The following is a 27,616-nucleotide window of genomic DNA, read 5'->3' on the forward strand; positions in this document are numbered from 1 at the left end:
ACTTTGCCATTTTATTGTCAAGGATTTTAAAGTACATATTAGGAATCACTTGAGCACACTTTGGAAATTATTCTCCATTTGATAATCTTCACACTGAGATCACCGACATGATGCAAGAATTAAAATAAGCAATGGTCTTCCACAAACATATTAAGAGTTACAGGCCAGATTTTATTTCAAACCTTAGCTACAAAACAATCCACCAAATCTCTAACAGCTTAGGCATATGCAAGTCTTATATCAAGTACTGTTGCATGAGGGACACGCCACTGATGGAAGTATCAGCAGCAGGCAGTTCCATTTTAATCTGACGAGCCAGAGCTTGAAAATAGAAGATTCTGCTTAATGAGTAACCTCCTGGTATCCAGCAATAGAAGTTGCCGTTATCTGGAAATTGCCAATAAGTGGAAGGCAGGTTTATGGGTCTACAGCCAGGGAAGGAAGCACTGAGTCAGGTTTTCCCTGGCTGCAGCCACACAAACTTGCCTGCAGTCAGTGCTGAGCACGTCTCATTGCTTCCTTCCCTGGCTGCAGCCCTGCAAACCTGCCTGTGGCCAGGGCTTTCTTCCAAAAAAAGTTCTTAGTAAGCAACATGCGTATTGCCACCATCTGAATCCCATTAACATTACAGTCAATGGGACGGATCTGCCCCTGGCAAAATGCTGCTATTAAGCAAAAGCTGGCAGTGTTGGGATTGCTATTAAGTGGAATCTGTTGTAGCTAAGTTTCCAAATAAGCAAGCAAATCAGGTTACCCAACTCTAACCCCTCTCACCTCTGTGCACTGCAGACTCTAGACACATCAGCAGGTAGGAAAGCCTGGCTTCCCGGGACCGGGGAAGGTTCTCCACATTGCAGCGGTACTTCTTCAGGTCACTTTTACAGGATTTTGCCAGTGAATAACTGACTTTATAGTCCTGAGCAATCAGCTTTTGACGGGTTGTCAGTGCATCACGACACTGAGGAAGATAAGTGTTAGAACAGCTGAGCTGTCAATCAATACAAATATATACTGTCATGGGGCCTAATGGTCAGCCCACTCTAACATAGGATGACCCTTTAAGGGGTTGAAAGGTCCAACACAAGGACCTAAGGAGATGAGGAGAGAAAGAAAGTCATCCCAGGAATGAATGGTGTTTAGAGACAGAATGACAGGATTTCCTCTCAAAGGCCTGGGGCCAGGAGCCATGCAGAGAGGGCGGGGCAAGACTCCCCTCTCCTCCAAGCAATTGGGGACAAGGTGCCTCCTCCCTCACACCAGACAGACACCCAGATATACCAGAAGGGAAAGGCTGAAGCCTGATTAAGGAACAGCGGCCAGCTAAGGCAGAGACTGGCAAAGGCCTCAGAGCTGCTGAAAACACCTCAGCTCCAGAGAAGAGAACTAAGGGCTCCTGCTTAGGAAGGGCAAGGAAATCTGACTAACAGAACCCAGCTCTCAAGAGGAAAGCTGGGGATTCCTACTTAAGGAAGCCATGAAAGGAGGAACCCAGGTGGTTTCCAAAGACAGACTCAAGAAAGAAGAGAGTCACCTGCTTATATTTATGGCTCTAGTTAATAAAGGAGACCTTTGGAAAAGGGGTGCTCTTTGATTTAAAAGAGTCTGTCTGCATTTGTTTATAAGCCAGGTGAAGAGAAGTGAGGCAGGTCTCCATTGCAGCACCACAGCTGGCCAAAAGGGAGCACACGGGGGGGGCAAGCTCCAGGCCATCACAGTCTGTTGCCACTCAAACACACCAGGTACTCTTAGGCCCAGCTCTCTGGCCTGCGAGAGTGCAGCCTGTCAGCTCTGAAGCTTGTAAAAAGTTCACTGCTGCTTTGGATATAAGCACATGCTGGGAGGGTATGAAAATGCTTCTCTTTCTCATACTTTGGAAAAATGGCAGCCACTTGTGAGAAAATGATGCTTAGCTGGAGCCATTCTTAAAAGCAGGCGCTACTCCTACAGTTTTGATTTCAACTCATTTTAACTGAACTGTTAGACAGTTAAAACATCTGAAGAAAATGCAATAGTACATTGCCTCCAGGTATCTCATCACAGGCTCATTCACTCCAGTGAGCCCCAAAGCAGGTCTGCCCAGATATCTGAAAGGATGGAGATGAGAGGTAACAAATATTTAAATTCTCTTTAACCTCAATCATTATGATGCTGTTTTGGGAGTCAAAGGGGTTCCTCTCTCTCAAACATGTATGCCACTAAAGCTATAAGTAAGAACCTCTAGTATGGATGATAAAGATCCTTTCTCCTCCCTTCCCCCACAACTCACTTTCACCCCTCATGACGCTCCTTTTCTACACTAGTCTGGATTGAGCGTCCCAAGGATGCTACTCGATGGCAGCATACTGCACAGCATGCAGACTGAATTACTCCTGTATTGCTTGCATTTATGTTCATGTGCCATTAAATAAGGTGAAAATATAGGTACAGACAGAAAAGGTTTTGAACTCCAGTCTGGCACATCTGTGAGATTAAGTTTATTTGTTACAATTCTAAATTTCTCTATAGAGTTAAATAGGAAAACTGCAGTTACAACAGACAATGCATCTGTGACGTTACACTTTATATGATTTTATGGAAATATGCTGACGAGTGTGAATATAATGTAACTGGAATATGTTTCATGCAAAAGATCTCTTGTAATGTATCATTACAAATCTTATAATCTACTGAGTGTGGTCATCCTGTTTGTATAAATGTACCACTCTTGTATCTGAAACTAGAAATCTGAAATATAACTCTGAAAGCCTATTGTAGTTATGCAAAGTGTGGCCCATTAATGGTGGTTTGGAATCTTGATGGCTCCCATTAACCAGAATAACTGACTGTAGATGGCACTGTTTTACTTGTAAGTCTTCCTGTATACGTGTGTGCTGGCAAATGGGCAATGAAGTCTTACAGTGACATGTGATCATGTCACCTGAACTGGAATCCATCTTTAACCTGGTACTTTTCCATTGGGGATGGGGGGACCCAGAGAGACAAAAGTTTCCCACCTTGTGCCAAAGATATGTGAGTGGGTGGAACAGAAAAAAGGTGACTGGCCATCATGAGAAATCCCCTAGCTACCATCTGAGCTGGAACAAGGGCTGTACCAGGAGAAAGGATTGTGCCCAGTCTGTGAAAGAAGCTTATTGAAACATCTGAGGGTGAGATTTTATGTGTATTCAGTTTATTACTGTACTAGGCTTAGATTTCCATCTTTTAATTTTATTTTGCTTGGTAATTCACTTTGTTCTGTCTGTCACCACTTGGAACCACTTAAATCCTACTTTCTGTATTTAATAAAATCACTTTTTAGTTATTAATTAACCCAGAGTATGTATTAATACTGGGGGTGGGTGGGGGTGGGGAACAGCTGTGTATCTCTCTCTATCAGTGTTATAGAGGGTGAACAATTTATGAGTTTATCCTGTATAAGCTTTATACAAGTAAAATGGATTTATTGGGGTTTGGACCCCATTGGGAGTTGGGCATCTGAGTGTTAAAGACAGGAACACTTCTTAACCTGCTTTCAATTAAGCCTAAAGCTGTTAAGGGGACGTGGTTCAGACTTGCATCTGGGTCTGCAGCAGGCTAGCGGGCCTGGCTCAAACCAGGCAGGGCACTGAAGTCTTAAGCTGGGAGGGCAGGGAAATCAGGGGCAGAAGTAGTCTTGGTGAGTAGCCTGGTGACAAAGCGATAGGTTTAATATGCAATGCCTATATAGAGAGATGCATCAAAATAATCTGGTTTAGTCTACACAGGAAAGCAACACCACTTATCCAGAACTTCAGGGACAAACAGCAACACCACCATTCAATGTTTAAAGTAGGAATAGTCACCCAAACAGGAGAGAAATTTTTACTTGGCCAGATCCCTGCATTTCCTGGCCTTTGCTTTCCCTTGTTTGGTAGATGGACTACAGTGGTATATCCCTAATGTTTTATATACCAAATATAGCACTCCCAAAACTAAACAAAAGTAACCAATCCATACCATCAACGTACACCTGGAAGCATGAGTATCCCAATTTAAAGGCATCTGTTCAAAGTTATTCAAGGGACCCACATCTATCTGGCCAGCTTAATAGTGGGTTACTGTAAATTTAGTAATACCGGGGATAGGGATGAATCAGACAGAGGGTCAGTTAGCTGGATGGATGATCGATAACTGCTGGGTAAAGGATTTGCCCCGCTGAAATAGATACCTACCTTTTCACTCATTGATTCTTCAAACTTGTGGTTAAAAAGGCACTTGTAAATCCGGCCTTCCCCAGCCTGAGTCTGTGAAACAGAACAGCAGCACTGGTTATTTAGGATAGTTTACAGCTTACCCTCTTGCTAACTAAAATCCTATAGAATTGTGCTATGATACCAAAGTCCTACTTTTAAACTAACGAAGCAGTGTTCATGTGCATTATGGGAATAACTCACTAACATTGTTAAACATAGCACAGAATTGAAGGTGGTTTTTTGTAAAGGAAAATATTTCAGATGAGTTTCCTTACTCTGGCTCCTGCCATCTTTTTGCTGAGAAAATACCTTTTCTATTAATGCAAGAGAACCAGAACAAAGCAATAGGTCTGCTTTCCTGCTGCATCACTCAATGCCACTGCTCCATTAGCAGAGCCTATGATGTTTCAGCTACCATCAATTCAACATCATGACAAGAATGGGAGTAGAGCCGAGATTCTCCTCTCCTGTCCACTCTAAAACCACACAATGAGATCAAAATGTACTTTTCATAAGACCTCATAGGAGTTCCTGGTGCCAAAGGTGCTTAACTAAAAGCTTAGAATAACAACAAAATCTGCTACTCAAACCACAGAGATAAAAATAAAAACTGAGAATTTGTTTCCAGCCACTCAAAGGACTGACAAAAATGAGATGCTTAACGGAGGTCATATGCTATTGACAGTGGAACAGAGTAGTAACCAAAGGCTGCCTAATACAGTTGATCTCTTGCACAGGTTTCACCACAGAAGATGGATGTATGAAGGCTGACAGGTAGTTCCCAGAATCGCTTCAGCCATTATGGGATCTTCCTCTCTGTCCTTTGCCTCTTTTAAGGCGTTGATTTGTGGGATAAGACTGGACTAATACTTCCAGCTACTCACATTTTCACAGAAGCGTTCCCGGTCATCGCGGCATGCGAAGTACAGGTGTCGGTCCAAGTGGAAATCATCAGAGGAGAGTTCAGCCACACGAAGAATTGCTTTCTTACACTCATCAGAAACCTTAATTCTGGGATCACTCTCCTCTGCCTCCTTTACCAGCCCTTTCTCCAGGCAGGCCACCACCTCTCCTTGTGAGTGCGCATCCTACATAACAAAAAGATCGCATCAAGACCTTTACCAATAGCATTTCTGATCCATTATTTACAAGAGCAGAAGACAAGAACGAATACTTCCTAACATACGGGAATGCGGAAAATGCCTGATTACCAATTTAATTTATCCAATGTGTTAAAATCCATATTCTGTACCCCAAGCAGTCCATAATGCTGACTTACACATGCCACATACTAGGCTTAGCAAGTGGCTAAGAATGCCCAAATAATTTTAGCCCTTTATAGATACCTACCACCAGAATTAAGTGACACTCAATTTATATACAGACTTGAAAGTTATGCAGACATGCATTCTGTTCCAGTGCATGGACATTCATACAGTTGGTAGGAGCAACAATTCACAAAGCCTGGAAATAGTTGGCTCCCAAATTCAGATTGAGAGGAGAGAGAGACACTCCACCATCATGCTCCAAGCCAGGAGAGGCCAAATAAAATTAAACTGCAAAGCGATCTGCTTTGTATTCACTGTCCCCACCTCTCTTTGTAATTCAACAGTCTTGCGTGGCATGATCCACATACCGTATCATAACAGACTGCTGATGTGCTGATGGTTCACAGTGGTGTAGCCTCCTTCAATGCTTCTGGGTTTGCTTTAATGTGATTTAATGAGAATATCACCATTTAGACACACTGCTTTGAGCAGTTTACCAAAATGGCCAAGTTATCTTTAATCTGACATAGCCTTCTTATCACCATGGCAACAGCAAGTGGCAGTGTCACATTAAAGGAACATATTTCGGGGAGGGGAGGAATTAGAAAGCTGCTCTGTCAATGTGGCCTTCACTCCGGTCACTGATAATTAGTGATGTTAAGCATTCACAAAGGAGCATAGCAATCTAGGATTCTCAGTGCTAAAAAAGTCAAAGCATCCAACACTGCACTGAGTCTCATAAGGTAAGCAACTCCAGGCTAACATCCACTGCCAAGTGGGCTCAATAGAGTCCGAACGTAACTTTGGATCGAGAGGATCGTGAGTAACGATAACAAGCAACCTGAGGAAGCTCACTGGTTTCCAAAGGATGGCACAAGAGGAGTCACTTCTGCCCAGCACCCCTGAAGTAGGCAGTAGAATGTTGATCAGTGAGTTTTTCACAGCCACACAGCTGGGCATGCTTAGAAAATTAAAACAATAAGGTACCCAAGGGGCCTTCAGAAAGTCTGAGCCCTTAAAATATGAATCCATCTCTGGTGGAGCTCTGTCCAAGATGGCTAGCTGAGAAGAGTTCTATGACTAGAGGACTTTCAACTATCAGCCCCTTTCCTTCAATCTATGCTGCTTTGGTGTGACAACCACCTGCTCTAAGGGAAATTGTTCAGTAGTGCCCTATCTGACTGCCTGGATAAATCAATCTGCTTGTGTGTACTGCATTAACAGGCATTCACAGTGAGCCCTTCTCTCCTTCAGTCCCTCGCTATATGTCAAGCCAGTGTTACCATAACAGCCATGAGCAGATAGCAGCAGAGGCTGGAACAAAACAGGAATCTTTCAAGCAGTAACATTACTATTTAAAGCCACATAATTCTTCCAATAATCATTCCCTCCTGTTCCGACATTTCTCTCGGCTCAGGAAGCCTTTGATACCTGTCTTGTTGGTACTGGCACAATAGGACCACAAGCAGCATTCAAAAGCCACGAGTTACTTAAATCACCACCAATCCCAGAACTACTGACACTTTTTTTTAAATGGCCAAAAATATTAGGTAAAAAATTTATGGATGTGTCAACTGAGTTGAATCAGCAGCCTTCACAGGTGCCATTACAGAATACTGCTAGCGTGTGGCATCATGTCAGATTACCCCACTCTACTGATTTATCCATAACCATGTTAGACACAAACCTTTGCCCTCAAATCCCTGTGATGATGCACATATAGCCTTTGCAACTGAGCCACTTAATATTACAAACTTCATAAAATGTGGCTTAAACACATCTGACAACTCCCTGCTCCAGCCTGCCTTCCAAGCTGCAAGCTCTACTTCAAAGATCCTCTCATGCATCTCATAGACTCACAGACTTTAAGGTCTGAAGGGACCATCATGATCATCTAGTCTGACCTTCTGCAGAATGCAGGCCACAGAATCTCACCCACCCACTCCTGTAACAAACCCCTAACCTATGTCTGAGTTACTGAAGTCTCATATTGTGGTTTGAAGACCTCAAGCTTCAGAGAATCCTCCAGCAAGTGACCCATGCCCCATGCTGCAGAGGAAGGTGAAAAACCTTCAGGGCCTCTGCCAATCTGCCCTGGAGGAAAATTCTTTCCCGACCCCAATATGGCGATCAGTTAAACCCTGAGCATGTGGGCAAGACTCACCAGTCAGCACCCAGGAAAGAATTCTCTGTAGTAACTCAGATCCCATCCCATCTAACATCCCATCACAGACCACTGGGCATACTTACCTGCTAATAATCAAAGATCAATTGATAAATTAATTGCCCAAATTAGGCTATCCCATCATACCATCCCCTCCATAAACTCATCAAGCTTAGTCTTAAAGCCAGATATGTCTTTTGCTCCCACTACTCCCCTTGGAAGGCTGTTCCAGAACTTCACTCCTTTAATGGTTAGAAACCTTCATCTAATTTCAAGTCTAAACTTCCTAGTGTCCAGTTTATATCCATTTGTTCTTGTCTCCACATTGGTACTAAGCTTAAATAACTCTTCTCCCTCCCTGATATTTATCCCTCTGATATATTTATAAAGAGCAATCATATCCCCCCCATCGAACTTCTTTTGGTTAGGCTAAACAAGCCAAGCTCTTTGAGTCTCCTTTCATAAAATGGGTTTTCCATTCCTCAAATCATCCTACTAGCCCTTCTCTGTACCTGTTCCAGTTTGAATTCATCCTGCTTAAACATGGGAGACCAGAACTGCACACAGTATTCCAGATGAGGTCTCACCAGTGCCTTGTATAACGGTACTAACACCTCCTTATCTTTGCTGGAAATACCTCACTTGATGCATCCTAAAACCACATTAGCTTTTTTAACGGCCACATCACATTGGCGGCTCATAGTAAGCCTGTGATCAACCAATACTCCGAGGTCCTTCTCCTCCTCTGTTACTTCCAACTGATGCGTCCCCAATTTATAACCAAAATTCTTGTTGTTAATCCCTAAATGCATGACCTTGAACTTTTCACTATTAAATTTCATCCTATTACTATTACTCCACTTTACAAGGTCATCCAGATCTTCTTGTAGGATATCCCGGTCCTTCTCTGTGTTAGCAATACCTCCCAGCTTTGTCTCATCCGCAAACTTTATTAGCACATTCCTGTTTTTTATGACAAGGTCAGTCATAAAAAGATTAAATAAGATTGGTCCCAAAACTGATCCCTGAGGAACTCCACTAGTAACCTCCTTCCAGTCTGACAGTTCACCTTTCAGTACGACCCATTGTAGTCTCCTCTTTAACCAGTTCTTTATCCACTTTTCAATTTTCATATTGATCCTCATCTTTTCCAATTTAACTAATAATTCCCCATGTGGAACCGTATCAGATTCCTTACTGAAATCAAGGTAAATTAGATCCACTGTGTTTCCTTTGTCTAGAAAATCTGTTACCTTCTCAAAGAAGGAGATCAGGTTGGTTTGGCACGATCTACCTTTTGTAAAACCATGTTGTATTTTGTCCCAATTACCACTGACCTCAATGTCCTTAACTACTTTCTCCTTCAAAATTTTTTCCAAGACCTTACATACTACAGATGTCAAACTACCAGGCCTATAGTTACTCGGATCACATTTTTTCCCTTTCTTAAAAATAGGAACTATGTTAGCAATTCTCCAGTCGTACGGTACAACCCCTGAGTTTACTGATTCATTAAAAATTCTTGCTAATGGGCTTGCAATTTCATGTGCCAGTTCCTTTAATATTCTTGGATGAAGATTATCTGGGCCCTCCGATTTTGTCCCATTGAGCTGTTCGAGTTTGGCTTCTACCTCGGATGTGGTAATATCTACCTCCATAGCCTCATTCCCATTTGTCATCCTTCCATTATCCCTAAGCTCCTCATTAGCCTCATTAAAGACTGAGGCAAAGTATTTATTTAGATATTGGGCCATACCTAGATTATCCTTAACCTCCATTCCATCCTCAGTGTTTAGCGGTCCCACTTCTTCTTTCTTTGTTTTCTTCTTATTTATATGGCTATAGAATCTTTTACTATTGGTTTTAATTCCCTTTGCAAGGTCCAACTCTACATGGCTTTTAGCCTCTCTCACTTCATCCCTACCTGTTCTGATCTCAATAAGGTAGCCTTCCTTGCTAATCCCTCCCATCTTCCACTCTTTTTAGGCTTTCTGCTTTTTTTTAAATCACCTCTCTGAGATGCTTGTTCATCCAGCTTGGTCTACAACTCCTGCCTATTATTTTTTTCCCCCTTCCTTGGGATGCAGGCTTCTGATAGTTTCTGCAACTTTGACTTGAAGTAATTCCAGGCCTCCTCCGCCTTTAGATCCACAAGTTCTTCAGTCCAATCCACCTCCCTAACTAATTTCCTTAATTTTTTAAAGTTAGCCCTTCTGAAGTCAAAAACCCTAGTCCCAGATCTATTTTTGTTTCTCCTTCCATCTAGTTTGAACTGAATTAGCTCATGATCACTTGAACCAAGGTTGTCCCCTACAACCATTTCTTCTATGAGGTCCTCACTACTCACCAAAACCAAATCTAAATGGCATCCCCTCTTTGTTGGGGCATGAGACAAATGAAAACTTTTCCTACCTAGGAAGAGTATGGTTTCTAGCCCTACGGCAGAAGAACTATAGAGCACTTTATTCAAGATTTCCTCATACCATGGGATTTTCTTTAATTAAAAATTCATATAAAGACTTCAGTGCACATTAGGTACATGAACAGGATGGAAGCTATTTTATTTGCATGTACACAACCTACTAAAAGAGTTAACTAAAATAATAAAATACAGTAACTCCTCACTTAACATTGTAGTTATGTTCCTGAAAAATGCAACTTTGGATTTGCTTGACATCGTTTCACTTAATTTCCTCATAAGAATCAGTGTAAATGGGGAGGTTAGGTTCCAGAGAAATTTTTTTCACCAGACAAAAATCTATATATTATATAGCTATACACACAGAATATGTTTTAAACAATTTAATATTGTTCACGGCTATGATGATTGTGAAGCTTGACTGAGGTGGTGAAGTTAGAGGGTGGAATATTTCACAGGCAATGTCTTGCTGCTAAATGATGAACTAGCACTTGGCTGAGCCCTCAAGGGTTAACACATTGTTGTTAATGTAGCCTCTCAGCAAGGCAGCATGAACATGGGGGAGGGGAGACATTATAGCAGACAGAGACAGACACACACCTTGTGTGTGGGAGAGAAAGATGCGCACTGCCCCTTTAAGTAAGCTGACCAACTCTTAAGTGCATTGTCTTTTTAAGTGGATCAGGAAGCTGAGAGAGCAGCTGCTGCCCCAAGCTCTCTGTCTCTCTCCCTCCATGTCCCCTCCCTGCTCTATATGGAAAAGGGGTAAGCAGGGTGCAGGAGGACACCCTGACATTACACACACACACACACCCCAAGCAGGAGTCTCTGGGAGCAGCTCCAAGGCAGAGGGCAAGAGCAGTACATGGCAGTGGGGGGGAGGGACAGCTGAACTGCCAGCAAATGATAGCCTGCTGGGTGGCTGCAGCACAGGGAACATAGGGGAGCAGGGAGCTGATGAGGGGCTGCTGGTCCACTCTGCTAGCTGCAACGAGCTGCTCTTCTTGCAAGCAGTGGACAAAGCAGGCAGCTGCCAAGACGTTAGAAGGGAGCATTGCACAACTTTAAACGAGCACGTTCCCTAACTGAACAGCAACCTAACAATGTTAACCGGGACAACTTTAAGTGAGGAGTTACTGTAATATCATGAATACATCTATGTAATAAAATAATATCCTGAATACATGATCACATATTAGTTCACATATGTTCTACGACCTTGGATAAATATGTATCTTCCATACTCTGCACTACTCTGTATTCCAGTCATTTAAAATACATACTAAACTGCTTTCCAATTTTCCATATATCCAGTACAACAGAACAGTGGAAGTTTGCAGACATACATAGGCCATTTAAGTTTGTAACTAAATTAGCATAATAGTTAACTGTGTCACCTACTTATGAAAGTGCATAAGACTGAGCTGCTGTTTGAGGAAAAAATATAGACCGAGCTTTTTAAAAATTGGTTCTAAAGTTATGCTGCTCTGAATTGCACATTCAGGCACTGAAAGGAGCCTGATTTTCTCAAGTGCCAAGCTCCCCGCTGCTCTGACTACACATGAAAATCAAGCTGCTTCTTTCAGTGCCTAAACATGCAATTCAGGAGCTTAACTTTAGCTACCAATTTCTTTAAAACGCTGACTATAGAAAATGGCTGCTGACTAAATCCTTAAATCCATACCACAGAGAAGAGTATCTTAAATTATACAAAAATCCAAGTTAACTGCTTCCGTCTGACAGTGAAATAGCTTAATATACCAGAAAGAAAAGATAAGATTTTATAATGTTGAATAGTATACAGTGTTCTCCAGGAATAGTGCGCATGTAATTATACCATTAGAAAGAAAACGGACTATGTGGAAGAGTCATTTCTTGACTAGTGTACTTAAACATGCAACCATAATAGTATTTTAATGCCATTTGACAGAAGCACACAGAAAGGTGACAAAAATAACTGGCATGAGTTCAGAATGACTGCATTACTCATTAGCTCTAGCTGCAGTGCAGAGCCATGTGATAAATTGCATTTATCACACACCTACACCAGCACTCTGTTTGCTAATGCATCTTTGCCAGAAGTATTTCCAAAATTCTAAAGCATACACAACAGCTTCCAGCCATTTTAAAAAAATATCAACATGCTAGAAAAACATGCCTCTTCTCTCCCACTACCCACAAATTGGGAATTTCACCTAATGTTGCACAGGTCTGAAAAACAGATAGGTAATTCATTCCAGCACAGACAGATTTATAGTCCAATATCTTGAAATCCTGCCAAGTTAGAAATGGAAACTTTAGTTCATCGAAAAAAGGGGGCTAATCATCTTTCCCCAGGAGGAACAGAGCATTTCAATCTATGGAATGCATTGAAAAAATTTAAAATATGGCATTTAAGGTAATTTTTAGAACTGTTTCACAATGTATATCAGTTTTAATTTTTCCCTCTTTTTAAGGCCATCTTGGTTGGATTTGATGCCCAAGACACGTTTTTTCCCCCAGACAGACGAAAGGATAGTTTTAAAGCTCTAAAGCATTCCTAAAACAGATTTCTATAAAATGTGACCTATGCAAATTCAACCTTTATGTGCAATTCCTGTTGGTGATTACGTCTCCCTCTCATTTTCAAAAAACCCCGAGGGGGTGGGGAACACTGGGTGGTACTAAAGAGTAAAATTTGACTTGTGCATAAAATTCCTGTTGCTCTAGTTGCAGAAGCACTGGGGTGAGCTAGGAATGAAAAGGAGACAAAAGAAAACCAAGGAGTGGAGGATGCAGTGTAGAGATTGGGAGAAAACAGATAAAGTAAAGACGGGAAGCTGCGCCAATGGGGTAGGGGCAGCAAATACTTGTTCTGAGATAACACAGGGACTAGGTGCTTCCTAGTGCTGTCCAGTAACCCCCTCTAGCCAGCTGGAGCAGAAACACCTGCATTGTGCTTGTGTAGGAAAGGCAGAAAGTCAAACTGACCAGTGTCTTTGCAGTTCAAGCCGAGTGCTGTGCAAGTAGTCAATGGCTAGCACAGGAAGCCAGATAAATGACCCGATTGAACCAAAATAACTAATCTATAGAAAACCAACCATTTCCCAGTGGGTCTACTACAAGTCCCACTTTAGCAGCTTTAAGTAGCCAATAGTGGAAACCAAAATTAAAGAGATGCTGTCTATTTGAAGTCTAGTCAGTTCAAAATACAAAAGTTAAAGGTAGCGCAAGGAACTATGCAACCCTTCACTCATTTCTTTTTAACTATCATATTTTCCTATTTAACTTTGTTTTTCTCTACTCTGTAGCTGTGTTAAAGACTGACGCAACAGTGATACTGACCTTGCCCAAAGCTAATTGAAAAACAGAAAAAAAAAAGAAATATTATATTCCTCTAAACTCTTACAGTCATCTTAAATGTTACCTATAACACTAGCAGGTAAACTACCCTGAGAGAAATGCGATTTTTTTTAAACTGCTGTCAGTTTTAATACCCATGGGAAGAAAACAGTACCTAAGCCAGCTCAGAAAGAGGCTTTGTCTAGATACAAATTTGCACCAGTTTAAACTAAACAGGTTGAATCACACACATTTAGTTAAACTAAACCGGTCAGAGAAATGGCTGGCTTATGCTGACAGATCTGAAGGAGAATGGTTCAACTGTCACCACAATTCTCAGTGAAAAGAGTATCACATTAAACTTCTATTGTATAAAACAAAGCAGGGATTAAACACCAGGGAACCAAACTCATGACACAGCACAACATCCAGGTGAGAGGAAAGGAGACATAAGTATGCTCACTGTCAGCAGAAAATGGGCCAAGCATGCAGCTGTAATATACAACGGCACTTTTACTGCTTTCCACATACGCTCCTTTCTGATACATGCAGCAAAATGAAGTCTGAAATCAGGAAACATACATTGCACTCTGTTGCTCACACAAGGAACAGAACAGCAGGAGGTACAACCCAGCAGACAGAGGGCAAAACAAGCAACAAGGCAGAAGAAATGATGAGATGGAATAAAATGGACTAGAGCACAAATAAAGGGATAAACCAGAGGAGACAGTTTACAGAAAAGGAAAGGTGAGACAAGGGCTGGAAGAGAGTCTTCAGCCTGGTCTACACTTAAAAATTTAGAGCGACGAGCTACACTGCTGTCATTACATGACAAATTCTTAAGTCTGGGAGCTGCAGTTAAGCCAACCTAACCCTCAGTGTATATGCAGCTAGATGAGCAGAAGAATGCTGCTGTTGACCTAACTACCTGCTCAGAGACGTGAATTAACTAGAGACTGAAAAAACCCTTCCATCACTATAGGAAGGGTCTGTGTCAGTGTTGCTCAGTTGTGGCCGGGACTTTTCATGCAGCTATGGCAGCTTCCTGAGTGCTGATGGGCGGGGGCATGGGGACCATCGGCCCCTCTCCCGCCCTTCCCTTTGCTCCTACATGCGCCACCCTGCACCACCTCTGGACACAGGCGGGGCACAGCACTACAAGAGCAAGATGGTTCTCAATGTACCTTGGTGGGGGCGGAAGAGGTTTGGGCGGTGGGCTCCAGCAGCGGAACTTCAGGAGCCTGGCCACACAGCCTTGGGCTCTGGCAGTTGGGTGAGGAGTGCAGACTCCCTGGCCCTGGCCTCCAGACCCTGATTCCGGCCATGTGGCACCAGGTGCTGGCCCTTGGCTCCAGTCCCGGGCCCTGGCCATACAACTGGAGGCACTGACCCCAGGCACTAGTCCCCTGGTCTCAGCTGTAGGGCTTTGGGCACCAACCCCCAGCTCCAGCCACGATGCCCCAGGCCCTAGTGCCAATAACCCAGCCACACGGCAGCAAGCGCTGATCCTCAACTCTAGTCTTGCGCTTCAGCCAAGTGGTGGCAGGAACTAGCCCTGGGTGCTGACCCCTGGCCCTAGCAGCGCAGCAGCAAGCACAGGCTCCAGTTGCTGCACGGCGACAGTGCTGACCCTCGCCTCTGGCCATGCAGCCCTGAGCTCCAGAACCCAGCTCCAGGCTTTGGCTGCGTGGCAGCAGGCACTGGCCCTGAACGCTGACCCACAGCTCTAGCTGTGTGGCAGAGGGTTCCAATGCATCGCCCCAGGTCTGGCTGTGGGCACTGATCCCCCTACCCCAGCCACCAACCCCTTGTTCTAGCCATGCAGCAGCGGGACTCACTACCCACCTCCACTGCCCCTGGCTCCTGCTGCCTTCCCCCATTCCCGTTGGCCCCCACTGCCTCCCCTTCTGACCTCCCCATCTGGAGCTTAATGGGTCCCGGGACTTGCTGAGAGAAGTGATATTAACCAACATGCAAGTGTCACTTCTCACAGCAGACTTACTAGCTAGCTGGGGGGGCTGAGAAAGGTGATATCTGTACGTTTGTGAATATCACTTATTTTCACAGCCTCCCAGGTAGCTACTAAGTGTGCTGTGAAAAGTGACATTAACACACAGATATCACTTTTCACAGCATTATTTTTATTATCGAGTCTGCAAAAAACCTCTACATGAATAAATTACAATGATTTGGACATGTCTATGTGCATATTTGTTTTTCCTAAAGTTAATTAAGTATTTAAGGGAAAGTGTCAGTGCAGCCACCACCAAAAAATGTGTTGTGAGACCCTCTTGTCTATGCTGTGACGCTACGCGGTGGCACAGCTGCAGTGCCTGAGCTGAGCTGCTGTGGTGCCCATAGTGTAGATGTGGGCTTAGCCCTAGAAGTTCTACTCTAATGCAACTCAAATGAAAAAAGGGGAAGCCAGTTTATCCCAGTGACTTATAATGAAGTTATGAATGAGTAAATATTTTATTTGGCAGTAGCCCAATATGAAGGGGCCTGGTGGTCCCAGGGTGTTCACCTCCATAAAAGTGAGAGATAGATAGCTGTCCAGTCTCACACCATGGGTGTACAGAGGCTGTGTATTAAACCCATAGTTACATCAATTCACTGAGACATGGTCGGGTGAAGAGAGACAAGAGCTTAAATGGGCAACTCATAGAAGCCTGTGCATTATGAGGTAAAGTGTGAACAAGAATCTGCGGAGAGACTAAACAATGCAGGAAGGAGGAATACTCCTCATGTACCACTGAAAGCAGTTTTCACAGTAGGACAACAGCTGTTTGTTGCTGCAAGTGTCATGGCAGATAGGCAGCTGACAAAAGAAAAAAAAGACATATGACACATCTTGTTATGCGTGCTTAGCACACTTCTGGAAATCAGGTCCCAACATGTTTCAGGTTATGCACCCAGAAAATGAGTGGCCACCTATGAAAAATTTGGTTTAGTGACTTGCTTTGGCCAACATCACATAAGAACTCTAGTAGAGGCAAAGTTAGAATCCTGTTCTCCAAGGTAGCTTTTGACTGCTTTAAGCACAAGACCATCTTTCCTCTTCTACAAACCTGGCTCGTTCATGGTATCTTTCAACTTTGGCAACAGACGAAGCATGAATCCTACAGACTTAACCGCTACAGAACCCGATTTGTTCCCAGAGCACTGTTCATCTGTGCACTGAATGAAAGCAGATGTTGTGGGAAAAAACCATGTGATGATGTAACTCAAGTCTATCATAATGCACATGCACAAGCGGGGCGAGTTAAGATTACAGAGGCAGCCTGAATTCTGGTGTTTCCTAAACTCTTGATTTTGTAACCTTAATGTTCCTTTCATGTATTTTTATATGAAATTTACTGTCTTACTGAAAGGAGGACACGTAAAAACAAATTCCATTATGTGGAATCAGACTGACCTCCCCGAAGTTTATCAGCAAGGTCAGGACCTTTATGAACATAGCACACTTCTGCCACTTGAGTTACCAGATTACCTGGCAGCAGAGGCGATTTATGTATTACCAGCTACTAGAGCAGGACCAGACACACTTCGCCAATGGGTTTCACAGCTAGGTGCGAAATCCTAGGTGATTACCTCAAGCATGAGATATGCCCTAGATATCAGGGAACTGATGAGCGGGATCCCCTGGGAGGATAACTTGAGGGGAAAAGAAGTCCAGAAGAGCTGGCTGTTTTTTAAAGAACCTTTATTGAGGTTGTAGGAACAAAGAGAATAGTAAATACAGCAGGCAACCAGCTTGGTTTAACAGTGAAATCCCTGCTGATCTTAAACACAAAAAAGAAGCTTACAAGAAGCAGACTAGGGAGGAGTATAAAAATATTGCTCAGGCATGCAGGAGTGAAATCAGGAAGGCCAAATCACACTTAGAGTTGCAGCTAGCAAGAGATGTTAGGAATAACAAGAAGAGTTTCTTCAGGTATGTTAGCAACAAGAAGAAAGTCAAGGAAAGTGTGGGCCCGTTACTGAATGAGGGAGGCAACCTAGTGACAGAGGATGTGGAAAAAGCTAATGTACTCAGTGCTTTTTTTGCCTCTGTCTTCACAAACAAGGTCAGTTCCCAGACTGCTGCACTGGGCAGCACAGTGTGGGGAGGAGGTGACCAGTCCTCTGTGGAAAAAGAAGTGGTCTGGGACTATTTAGAAAAGCTGGATGAGCATAAATCCATAGGGCTGGATGCGCTGCATTCATGGGTGCTAAAGGAATTGGAGAATGTGATTGCAGAGCCATCGGCCATTATCTTTGAAAACGCATGGCGATTGGGGGAGGTCCCGGATGACTGGAAAAAGGCTAATGTAGCGCCCGTCTTTAGAAAAGGGAAGGAGGAGGATCCGGGAAACTACAGGCCAGTCAGCCTCACCTCAGTGCCTGGAAAAATCATGGAGCAGGTCCTCAAGGAATCAATTCTGAAGCACTTAGAGGAGAGGAAAGTGATCAGGAACAGTCAGCATGGATTCATCAAGGGCAAGTCTTGCCAGATTAACCTAATTGGTTTCTGTGACAAGATAACTGGGTCTGTGGATGAGGGGAAAGCAGTGGATGTTTATTCCTTGACTTTAGCAAAGCTTTTGATACAGTCTCCCACAGTATTCTTGCCAGCAAGTTAAAATAGTATGGGCTGGATGAATGGACTATAAGGTGGATAGAAAGCTGGCTAGATCGTCGGGCTCAACGGGCAGTGATCAATGGCTCCATACCTGGTTGGCAGACGGTATCAAGTGGAGTACCCCAAGGGTCGGTCCTGGGGCCAGTTTCGTTCAATATCTTCATTAATGATCTGGAGGATGGCGTGGACTGCACTCTCAGCAAGTTTGCAGATGACACTAAACTGGGAGAGTGGTAGATATGCTGGAGGGTAAGGATAGGATACAGAGGGACCTAGACAAATTACAGGACTGGATCAAAAGAAACCTGATGAGGTTCAACAAGGACAGTGCAGAGTCCTGCACTTAGGACGGAAGAATCCCATGCACTGCTACAGACTAGGGACTAAATGGCTAGGCAGCAGTTCTGCAGAAAAGGACCTAGGGGTTACAGCGGACAAGAAGCTGGATATGAGTTGACAGTGTGTCCTTGTTGCCAAGAAGGCAAACGGCCTTTTAGGCTGTATAAGTAGGGGTATTGCCTGCAGATTGAGGGACATGATCATTCCCCTCTATTCGACATTGGTGAGGCCTCATCTGGAGTAGTGTGTCCAGTTTTGGGCCTCACACTATAAGAAGGATGTGGAAAAATTGGAAAGGGTCCAGCGGAGGGCAACAGAAATGATTAGGGGCTGGAGCACATGACTTATGAGGAGAAGCTGAGGGAACTGGGATTGTTTAGTCTGCAGAAGAGAAGAATGAGGGGTGGATTTGATAGCTGTTTTCCACTACCTGAAAGGGGGTTCCAAAGAGGATGGATCTAGATTGTTCTCAGTGGTACCTGATGACAGAACAAGGAGTAATGGTCTCAAGTTGCAGTGGGGGAGGTTTAGGTTGGATATTAGGAAAAACTATTTCACAAGAAGGGTTGTGAAGCACTGGAATGGGTTACCTAGGGAGGTGGTAGAATCTCCTTCCTTAGAGGTTTTCAAGGTCAGGCTTGACAAAGCCCTGGCTGCGATGATTTAGTTGGGGATTGGTCTTGCTTTGAGCAGGGGGTTGGACTAAATGACCTTCTAAAGTCCCTTCCAACCCTGATATTCTATGATTCAGCACTCTTATTATTCTCCCTCTCAGCTAGATTCTTTCACTGGTTCTATAAATATTTTAATTTGGACAAACCACAGTTAAGTGCCAACTCAGTATAGGGGACCAATACCATACTTGTGATTTAAGTCTCTGTCCCAAAGACCTTCCAGTTTAAAAGGACAAAAACAGAGGTTTGATTTTACGGAGAAATCAAGGTTGCTGAAAAGTACTCAAGACAATTACCAATCCAAAGCTCTAGGGGCCTGCCAGTTTCACTCATTTGCCTAGACTAGGAACAGCCACAGAATGAGGTGGTCTAAGCACTACCTCCTTGCACTTTCTGCTGTTCAGTTATACAACCTTCCTGTCCGCACTTGCATTGCAATTTAAGAAGCTGCACAGTAAAGGATCCGCTCATGCCAGTGAAGGTCTCATTGGAGCAGCAAAGCACTGCATCCGCATCTCCACCAAGAAATTGTTCTATTTTCTAGGACAGCACCTTTTCACTATTCCACCAGTGGTTGATTCAACCTGTAGCAATGTAATTAAAGTTAAGGACTTTGTATTTCAAAGCACTGTACAAAGTTTAGTCAAGTTTAACTTTATCCCTTTTCATCAACTTACCCATACAGCAACAGTTCACTGATACAAACAGTACCATAATGTTGATTACATAAGCTCCACAGAAATAGAAATGTGGAGGTAGTACCCAGAAATCCATCCTATTTCCTCCAATTATCCTACCACAAACTTCTTTGGTGTCTTTAAATGGTTCATTAATGAACAATCAGCATTGAAGTGGATATAGCTTGTCTAAACTGGCTACTGCCCTACACTTCCAGTGAAATGTGATGCTGTACAGTCAGATGGGTTGCTGCAAGAGCTGGCAGATGTGATTAGGGCTGACCAACCGATCAGGAACAAACATTAAAACACTCAAATTGAGTGCGGCTCTTCTATCATAATGGAATGAAGAGGGCATTAACAGGGACAACACAGTCTATTTTAACAGCCCAGAAATTAACCAATGGAGGGTGAAAGGACAAATGGACTTCTTAATTCACAAAAACAGTACACTATTAGTGAATGTCACTTAAATACACCAGAGGTTCCAAAGAACTCTTCTACCAAACCTTCTCTTTCTTCTTGCAGCAAATGGTATGCTGCAAAAAAACACAAACGAAGGCCCATGAAGACATCTGCACAGCAAGATCTGAGTTCTGCTTTGTCTTGTATCAAATTTAAACCCCCTGAGAAAGGAGGGATGGGTCAGGCAGGCCACATGAGCAGACTCCCCTACACTAAAGACTTTCCTAGATCAGATTTGACAGTGTGCATCAAGGAACAGACTAGAGACAGGTCTAGTTAATCCTGACTGTAAGAGTCACCATATAAAGCAAAAGTCACATAAGCGTGACCAAAGACATAATTTGTTTACTATTTTAAACTGTGTCGGAGGTCTGGTGGGAGTGGAGACAAATCGATCGCAGCTGAGCTGGGAGCAAGTACAACAGCATATTTCCTAGCATGTCAGTAAAGTACTTCAAGCATTAACAATAATTGAGACAACTTGTTAAAGAGGTAATCACTGCAAGCAGAGACATCACCTTCTATGGTAGTTTGTGCCTCTTTTTCTGGTTTTCAGTCATTATAATTAAGTCTGGTGTACATATAAGTCCCACAATAGCATTCAGTTTCCTCAAGTATCATCTTTATGAACCCACTTCCCATCCACCTGCTCTGTGGGTACCTTTTCTCCAGGTCGAATGCTGCCACATTTGAGGACATTAATATCATTCTTGCAATCATCCATGAAGCCACAGATCAGACGGTAATCACTGAAGATGATGGCTGTCATTTTGGTGATATACTGGTGACACTGGTATTCAGTGATGTTACCTCTATGGTCCACCAAACAGGACACCAAGTAGCCTTTCCCAGCTAACTCATCTGCACATTCTTTGATCTGTTCCGAGAAAGAGTTGTGTTCAATTATTTAGTAGGAGCAGTTAGACATTTTTAGATCAGCAGGTGTACAAACGGTGTGATAAAAGCTATGTCTACACACCAGTTTGGGCCAAGCAGTAGTGAGACTCCCAGCCCAAGGCAACAGACCAGGCTAGTGGGGCTCACGCTAGCACTAAATAACTGTGTACACAGCATTCTAAGGCTGCGGCTCAGGCTGGAACACTAGAGCGGGAGGTGGACTTCAGAGTCCAAATCACAAATTCAGAATACTGTCTATACAGCTATACTTAGAGCGCTAGCAAAAATCTGTCAACCTGGGCTGGCAGGCTCACTCTCACTCCAAAATTCTGTGTAGATGTACCCAAGGAGTTTAAAAAAGCCATCCCATCACAGACCACTGGGCATATTTACCTGCTAATAATCAAAGATCAATTAATTGCCCAAATTAGGCTATCCCATCATACCATCCTCTCCATAAACTTATCAAGCTTAGTCTTGAAGCCAGATATGTCTTTTGCCCCCACTACTCCCCTTGGAAGGCTGTTCCAGAACTTCACTCCTCTAATGGTTAGAGCTCTTCCATCTAGCAGCTGGAGGTATAAACAGTAACAAATGGCTGGTAGTTGAAGCTAGACGTAAAATATTCTCCAGGTCAAACAGGAATTAATTCGGGGAAGTTCTCTGGACTGTGTTATGTAGAAGGTCAATCTAGACGATCACAATGACTCCTTTTGGCCTGATAATCTATCAATCAATTATTCTCTAAACATACCAGCTAACTATAGCATGTGGCCATTTGAAAACCTCATTTGTAAGGACAATGGTTTTATCAAATAATCTAACATTAAAAATACAGTGTAATTTCAACATTTTAACTTATATTACCCCTAGAGAAATTACAGTTATAAGAGTTGTTGGGTGAGATCACTAAAGGCAAGACAAAATGCATAATTTCTTTTGAGTTAAGTGCAAATAATTCAGTTTCAAAGATGGGATCTAGCTCAGTCAACTGTTCAGAGAACACAGCAAGTACTAGCTTGCTGCTTCTGGCCACTTCTAAAGAAACCCCATTTTTGGCTCTACAGGAAGCCAACCGTTATCGTGGGTTAAACTCCTGGCCAAATGCTTATACAAATCATAATATTATCAAACAGAGCTGTAAACAGAGGAGTTTACAGGGGGAGTTTGTGGGGGAGATTTAGAGACCTAGGCAGAGGAACTGACAGCCTAGTGAAGGGAGTGGGTGGTGGTCTGCCGGTGTTCTGGTGCCTGTTGCGGGTTTGTTTTGGTTTGTGTTTCCTGGACTAACAGGATTTAGGTGGGAAGGCTCTGACTGATACAGAGGCAGCACAATGAGGATGACTGGATGTGGAAGCTGCGGCATGTACATGATCCTGGAGGGGGTACCTGAAAAGAGTTTCGTCTGCATGAAGTGCCGCCTGATAGAGCTGATGGAAGAAAAGATCCGAGGACTGGAGATGCAGGTGGAAACTCTGGTAGAGTGTAGAAGGGGGTTCGAGCGGATGATGGAGCCAAGACATGAGGAGGCTGAAGGGATAAGCTCAGACTTGCAGATGGAAACAGGACCAAAGAGCTCTGAGGGGAGACTGCTGGGTGAGGAAAGTGGAAGCACGTGACTAAGAGAACCAGCAGAGGAAAAAACGGGCCAGTGAAGGAGAAATAGAGCTCAGGAACAGGTTTGCAGAGTTGGAAAATGAAGAAGGGGCACAGCAGGTGGTCGCTGAAGGTGAGAGGGCAAGGAAGAAGAGAAGAGCAGCTAGTCTTATAGGAAGAGGGGAAGAGTCAATGGAGACAACACGAAATATGAGCCCCAGGAGGATACGGGATGGGTTGCGGAGGATTGCAAGGGTGAATAGGAATCAAGAGGACTTGCAGCCAGAGGGAACAGGGGATAGACCAGAGAATCACACTGTCACCAGGAAAAGGCAGGTCTACGTGATTGGGGACTCCTTACTGAGAAGAATAGACAGTTCTGTAACTAGAGCTGATCCAGAGAACAGAAGGGTGTGCTGTCTGCCGGGTGCTAAGATACGGGATGTGGACCTGAGGCTGAAAAGGATCCTAACGGGAGTGGGAAAGAATCCGCTGACTGTCCTTCATGTGGGAACAAATGATACGGCTAGATTCTCGCTGGAACGTATCAAGGGAGACTATGCCAGACTGGGGAAAACGCTTAAGGAAATCGAGGCTCAGGTGATCTTCAGTGGGATTCTGCCTGTTTCTAGAGAAGGGCAACAAAGGTGTGACAAGATTATGGGGATCAACAGATGGCTCAGGCAGTGGTGCTATAAGGAGGGCTTTGGGATGTACGGCCACTGGGAAGCATCCAAGGACAGAGGACTGTTCTCTCGGGATGGACTTCACCTGAGTAAGGAGGAAAATAGACTTCTAGGATGGAGGCTGGCACAACTGATTAAGAGAGCTTTAATCTAGGAATTTGGGGGAAATGGTTGGGAGATGTCTATGTAATCTCCATGCCAGAATTTAACATTGAGAGGGAAGAAAACAAACTAAGAGAGGATGCAGCCGTGGGCAGGAGAATGGACGTAAGGAGGAAGGGTAGTGTAGATACCAGTCTAATAGGTGATACTGGTGGTAGAATGTCTGTTGCCTAATCGGGTAAATGTCATGAAGCCAAACAGCAAAAATTAAGATGTTTGTACACTAATGCGAGGAGCCTAGGTAACAAAATGGAGGAACTAGAGCTACCGGTGCAGGAAGTGAAACCGGATATTATAGGGATAACAGAAACATGGTGGAATACTAGTCATGACTGGTGTACAGGTATTGAAGGCTATGTGCTATTTAGGAAAGACAGAAATAAAGGCAACGGTGGTGGAGCAGCACTGTATATCTATGATGAGGTTAACTGTAAAGAAATAAGAAGTGATGGAGTGAAGAAGATAGACTGTCTGGGCAAAAATCACACTGGGAAAGAAAGCTACTAGAGTCTCCCCTGAGACAGTGCTTGGGGTGTGCTACAGACCGCCGAGATCTGATCTGTATATGGATAGAAACCTCTAATACTGTGTGCAGTTCTGGTCTCTCATGTTTAAGGAGGATGAATTCAAACTAGAACAGGTTCAGAGACGGGCTACTAGGATGATCTGAGGAATGGAAAACCTGTCTTATGAAAGGAGACTCAAAGAGCTTGGCTTGTTTAGCCTAACCAAAAGAAGGGGGGATATGATTGGTCTTTATAAATATATCAGAGGGATAAATATCAGCGAGAGAGAGGAATTATTTAAGCTTAGTACCAGTGTGGACACAAGAACAAATGGATATAAACTGGACACTAGGAAGTTTAGACTTGAAATTAGAAGAAGGTTTCTAACCATTAGAGGAGTGAAATTCTGGAACAGCCTTCCAAGGGGAGTAGTGAGAGCAAAGACATATCTAGCTTTAAGACTAAGCTTGATAAGCTTATGGAGGGGATGGTATGATGGGATAGCCTAATTTTAGCAATTAATTTGGCAACCGATCTTTGATTATCAGCAGGTAAGTATGCCCAGTGGTCTTTGATGGGATGTTAGATGGGGTGAGATCTGAGTTACTACAGAGAATTCTTTCCTGGGGGCTGGCTAGTGAGTCTTGCCCACATGCTCAGGGTTTAACTGATTGCCATATTTGGAGTCGGGAATTTTCCTCCAGGGCAAATTGGCAGAGGCCTTGGAGGTTTTTAGCCTTCCTCTGCATCATGGGGCACGGGTCACTTGCTGGAGGATTCTCTGCAGCTTGAGGTCTTCAAACCACAATTTGCGGACTTCAATAACTCAGACATACGTTAGGGGTTTGTTACAGGAGTGCGTGGGTGAGATTCTGTGGCCTGCATTGCGCAGGAGGTCAGACTAGATGATCAAAATGGTCCCTTCTGACCTTAAAGTCTATGAGTCTACCATTTCACATTAGCATTAACCATTTTAATAGACATACATCTGACAAAGTGGGTATTCACCCAGGAAAGCTCATGCTCCAATACATCTGTTAGTCTACAAGGTGCCACAGGACTTTTTGTTGCATTTTAATAGTAAACTTTTAGGGTGCCTAACTCCTGGTGACTTCCAATGGAAATTGGTTGCCTAATTCCCTCAAGTGCTTTTGAGAAAAATCACAATATATTAAAATCAAAATGTAGCCAAAGTGGTCTAGAACCAAACAGGACAATTCAAATTGGTATGTAATGTATTAAATAAAAATTTGAAGTCATGTTCCCCCAATAGGAAGGTATGGTATCACTTTAATTCTAAGCTCCCCCTTTTTATTAGTCAGTTTGCAAAATTTCAAGTTGATAATCTACATTATCCAATGCAAAACCAAGATTGTTTCATGCATCTACTTTGCTATTAAATATCAGTAAGAGTTGTAGCATGTATGATTGATATTAAAATCAAACTGGAATTTTATAAAACCAGGATGCCACCTGTTTGTATCATTATTCACCACAAAATTATGTAAGAGGAAGACTATGGCAGTTAATGTACCATTAAAATTCTGTGTCTTTCTCCACTGCATTTAGGAGCTTTTATCTAAGATTTATAGTGTAATGTTTAAAAGAATGCTAGACAGCCATATAAAAATGGAAATTAACTGTGCTTTGATAAGGGAGCATTCTCAAACATGCTTGGGTTGTAAAAATTCTGCAGCAGCTCTATTACAGAAACCAAAGAGTTGAAAATAGAAAGCATTTGGCTTAACTCTGACTGCAAAGTGTCAGCTTGTAGAGATATTTGTGGTGTTGCTTCCATTTTGTAGCTATAAACTTCCAAACACAGCAGAGTGCCAAACTAGATGACTAACTCCTAGGGCAAGCTAAAACTAGAAGAATTCGTCGTTCAGGAACCCGTTGTTTGAACCACTTCAAATTTAAAAGAAAAAGTCTACCTTGATCCCAGACCTAGCTAATTAATTTTGATGCCAATATGACACATGGATTTTATTGGGGAAGGGAACATGGAAAATGAGGTTTGTAATGGAAACTCAGTTGCAACCTTAACTATGGAGTGGCTGTTAGTACTCAGTAAAGAATGAAAGAATCCAATCTACACAAAACACCCGGTGGAAGGTGTGACAAAGTAGGAATCTTTAATATTTTTAGAATTCCTGTGTGTGCCTCACTTTCCCAATGTATTCTGCATTCCTATCCAGGGCGTGCAAAGGGTAGATCTGCTCTTGTTGGCAGACCTGAGGTGTTTCTCATTTAGCTGTCTATGGCGGAATGAATGGGTCATTAAACAAGATAACTCAGAAAAACAACGGGATCCCCAATGGACAGGACAGTTATAGTTAGCAGCCAATGACCAAGAAGTAGTAGATGTCCCCCACTTTTAGACAGGAAAGCGGAGCAAAGGCCCCAGGTAGAGAAAAAAGGGGCAAGCTGTCAGGTGGCTGGGACAAGGGCTGGCCTTTGGGCACAGTGGGAGACAGATGTTTTCCTTGGGGACTGAAAAGCAGACAGAGAAATGGATTCCATAACAGCTTGGCTGGCTGATTACACAAGCTGGGTCAGCATGGACCATGTCTTAACCTTTTGTCTCTCTGTACTACTCTAAGGACTTTCAGATTCTGTATGCTTGATGACTAATAAACTGTTCCCTTGTTCTGAAAATGTTGCTTTTGTCGCTGCAAATTCTGAGAACGTTGTGCCCTGAAGGGGCACAGTACAAGCCTCCCACAGGAGACTGTTTTGGCTGGATTTTTGCAGGGAGCCATGGAGAGAGAAAGGGATTGTGGAAGGCCCAATTTCAGAGTCTCGGAGGCCATGGGCCTGCCTCTATGGAACTGTGTGGGTCTCTGGGGTGCAGTACACTAAGAGAGACCACTTCCAAGGGACTGGACCATAGACCAGTCCCTGTGGATTTGTGACAGGTCAAGCAGGAACTGAGGAGTTCTTAGTTTATTGTTTCTCTTTATTCTGTTCTTATCATTCCTCCTATCCAACCACTTACTATAACTCAAGTTAGACATTTTTGCAAGTATCAAATAATATCCCCAGGAACCCAGCCTCCCCCCTCCGCTCCCCTCCCCTCCTCTTTCCCTCTCTCCAAATGTTGAAGATGGGACATGGTCTATTGTTAGGTCAATCTACCTGTAGACAGGGCTTGTCTAGACTGGTTCAGCTAACACATTTTTTAACATCTTTGTCTATATTAGGTTCTAAGCAGTGTTTAAATGCGTTAATTACCAATTAGCTATCATTTTAGCATACCACTCATTTTCCCAATCTGGACAAGCTCTACGTGTTCTTTAGATGGATTTGAAGTGCTTTTGCTTTGGTGGCAGAGGGGAAAGAAGAACCTACTAATATAACAAACAGGTGAAGCCATCCCCTTTCTTCACCCTCACCTCTGCTATGGTGGACTTACAGACCTCTCTGGCCACGGATTCAAACTTCAGGTCTGTAGTCAGGTTCAATTTGTAGTTCCACAACAGCTAAATAAAAAGAGAGAATACATTATTTTGTATAGGAAGGGTTGGAAGTTTTACACCTACAGATGACAAACAGATTTTTTTGGCTTCAGACTAAAACAGAAACTGAGGCAATCTCCTTCACATACATT

The 27,616-nt window shown here is 43.2% G+C and overlaps 1 protein-coding gene across 1 annotated transcript in view; it reads right to left on the reverse strand.

Annotated features, from left to right (window-relative positions):
• Positions 1-27,616, reverse strand: part of GLG1 (golgi glycoprotein 1) — a 191,291-nt gene that overhangs the window by 56,174 nt on the left and 107,501 nt on the right. Inside the window, exons 3-7 of the mRNA XM_050922334.1 lie at positions 27,402-27,488; positions 20,821-21,036; positions 5,096-5,299; positions 4,191-4,262; positions 775-958 (exon numbers count right to left, since the gene is read on the reverse strand). Coding sequence (XP_050778291.1) covers positions 775-958; positions 4,191-4,262; positions 5,096-5,299; positions 20,821-21,036; positions 27,402-27,488 — 763 coding nt within the window. The remainder of the gene's footprint in view (positions 1-774; positions 959-4,190; positions 4,263-5,095; positions 5,300-20,820; positions 21,037-27,401; positions 27,489-27,616) is intronic.

This window comes from Gopherus flavomarginatus, chromosome 14 (genome assembly GCF_025201925.1).
Source record: "Gopherus flavomarginatus isolate rGopFla2 chromosome 14, rGopFla2.mat.asm, whole genome shotgun sequence".
In the NCBI taxonomy this organism is placed as follows: Eukaryota; Metazoa; Chordata; order Testudines; family Testudinidae; genus Gopherus; species Gopherus flavomarginatus.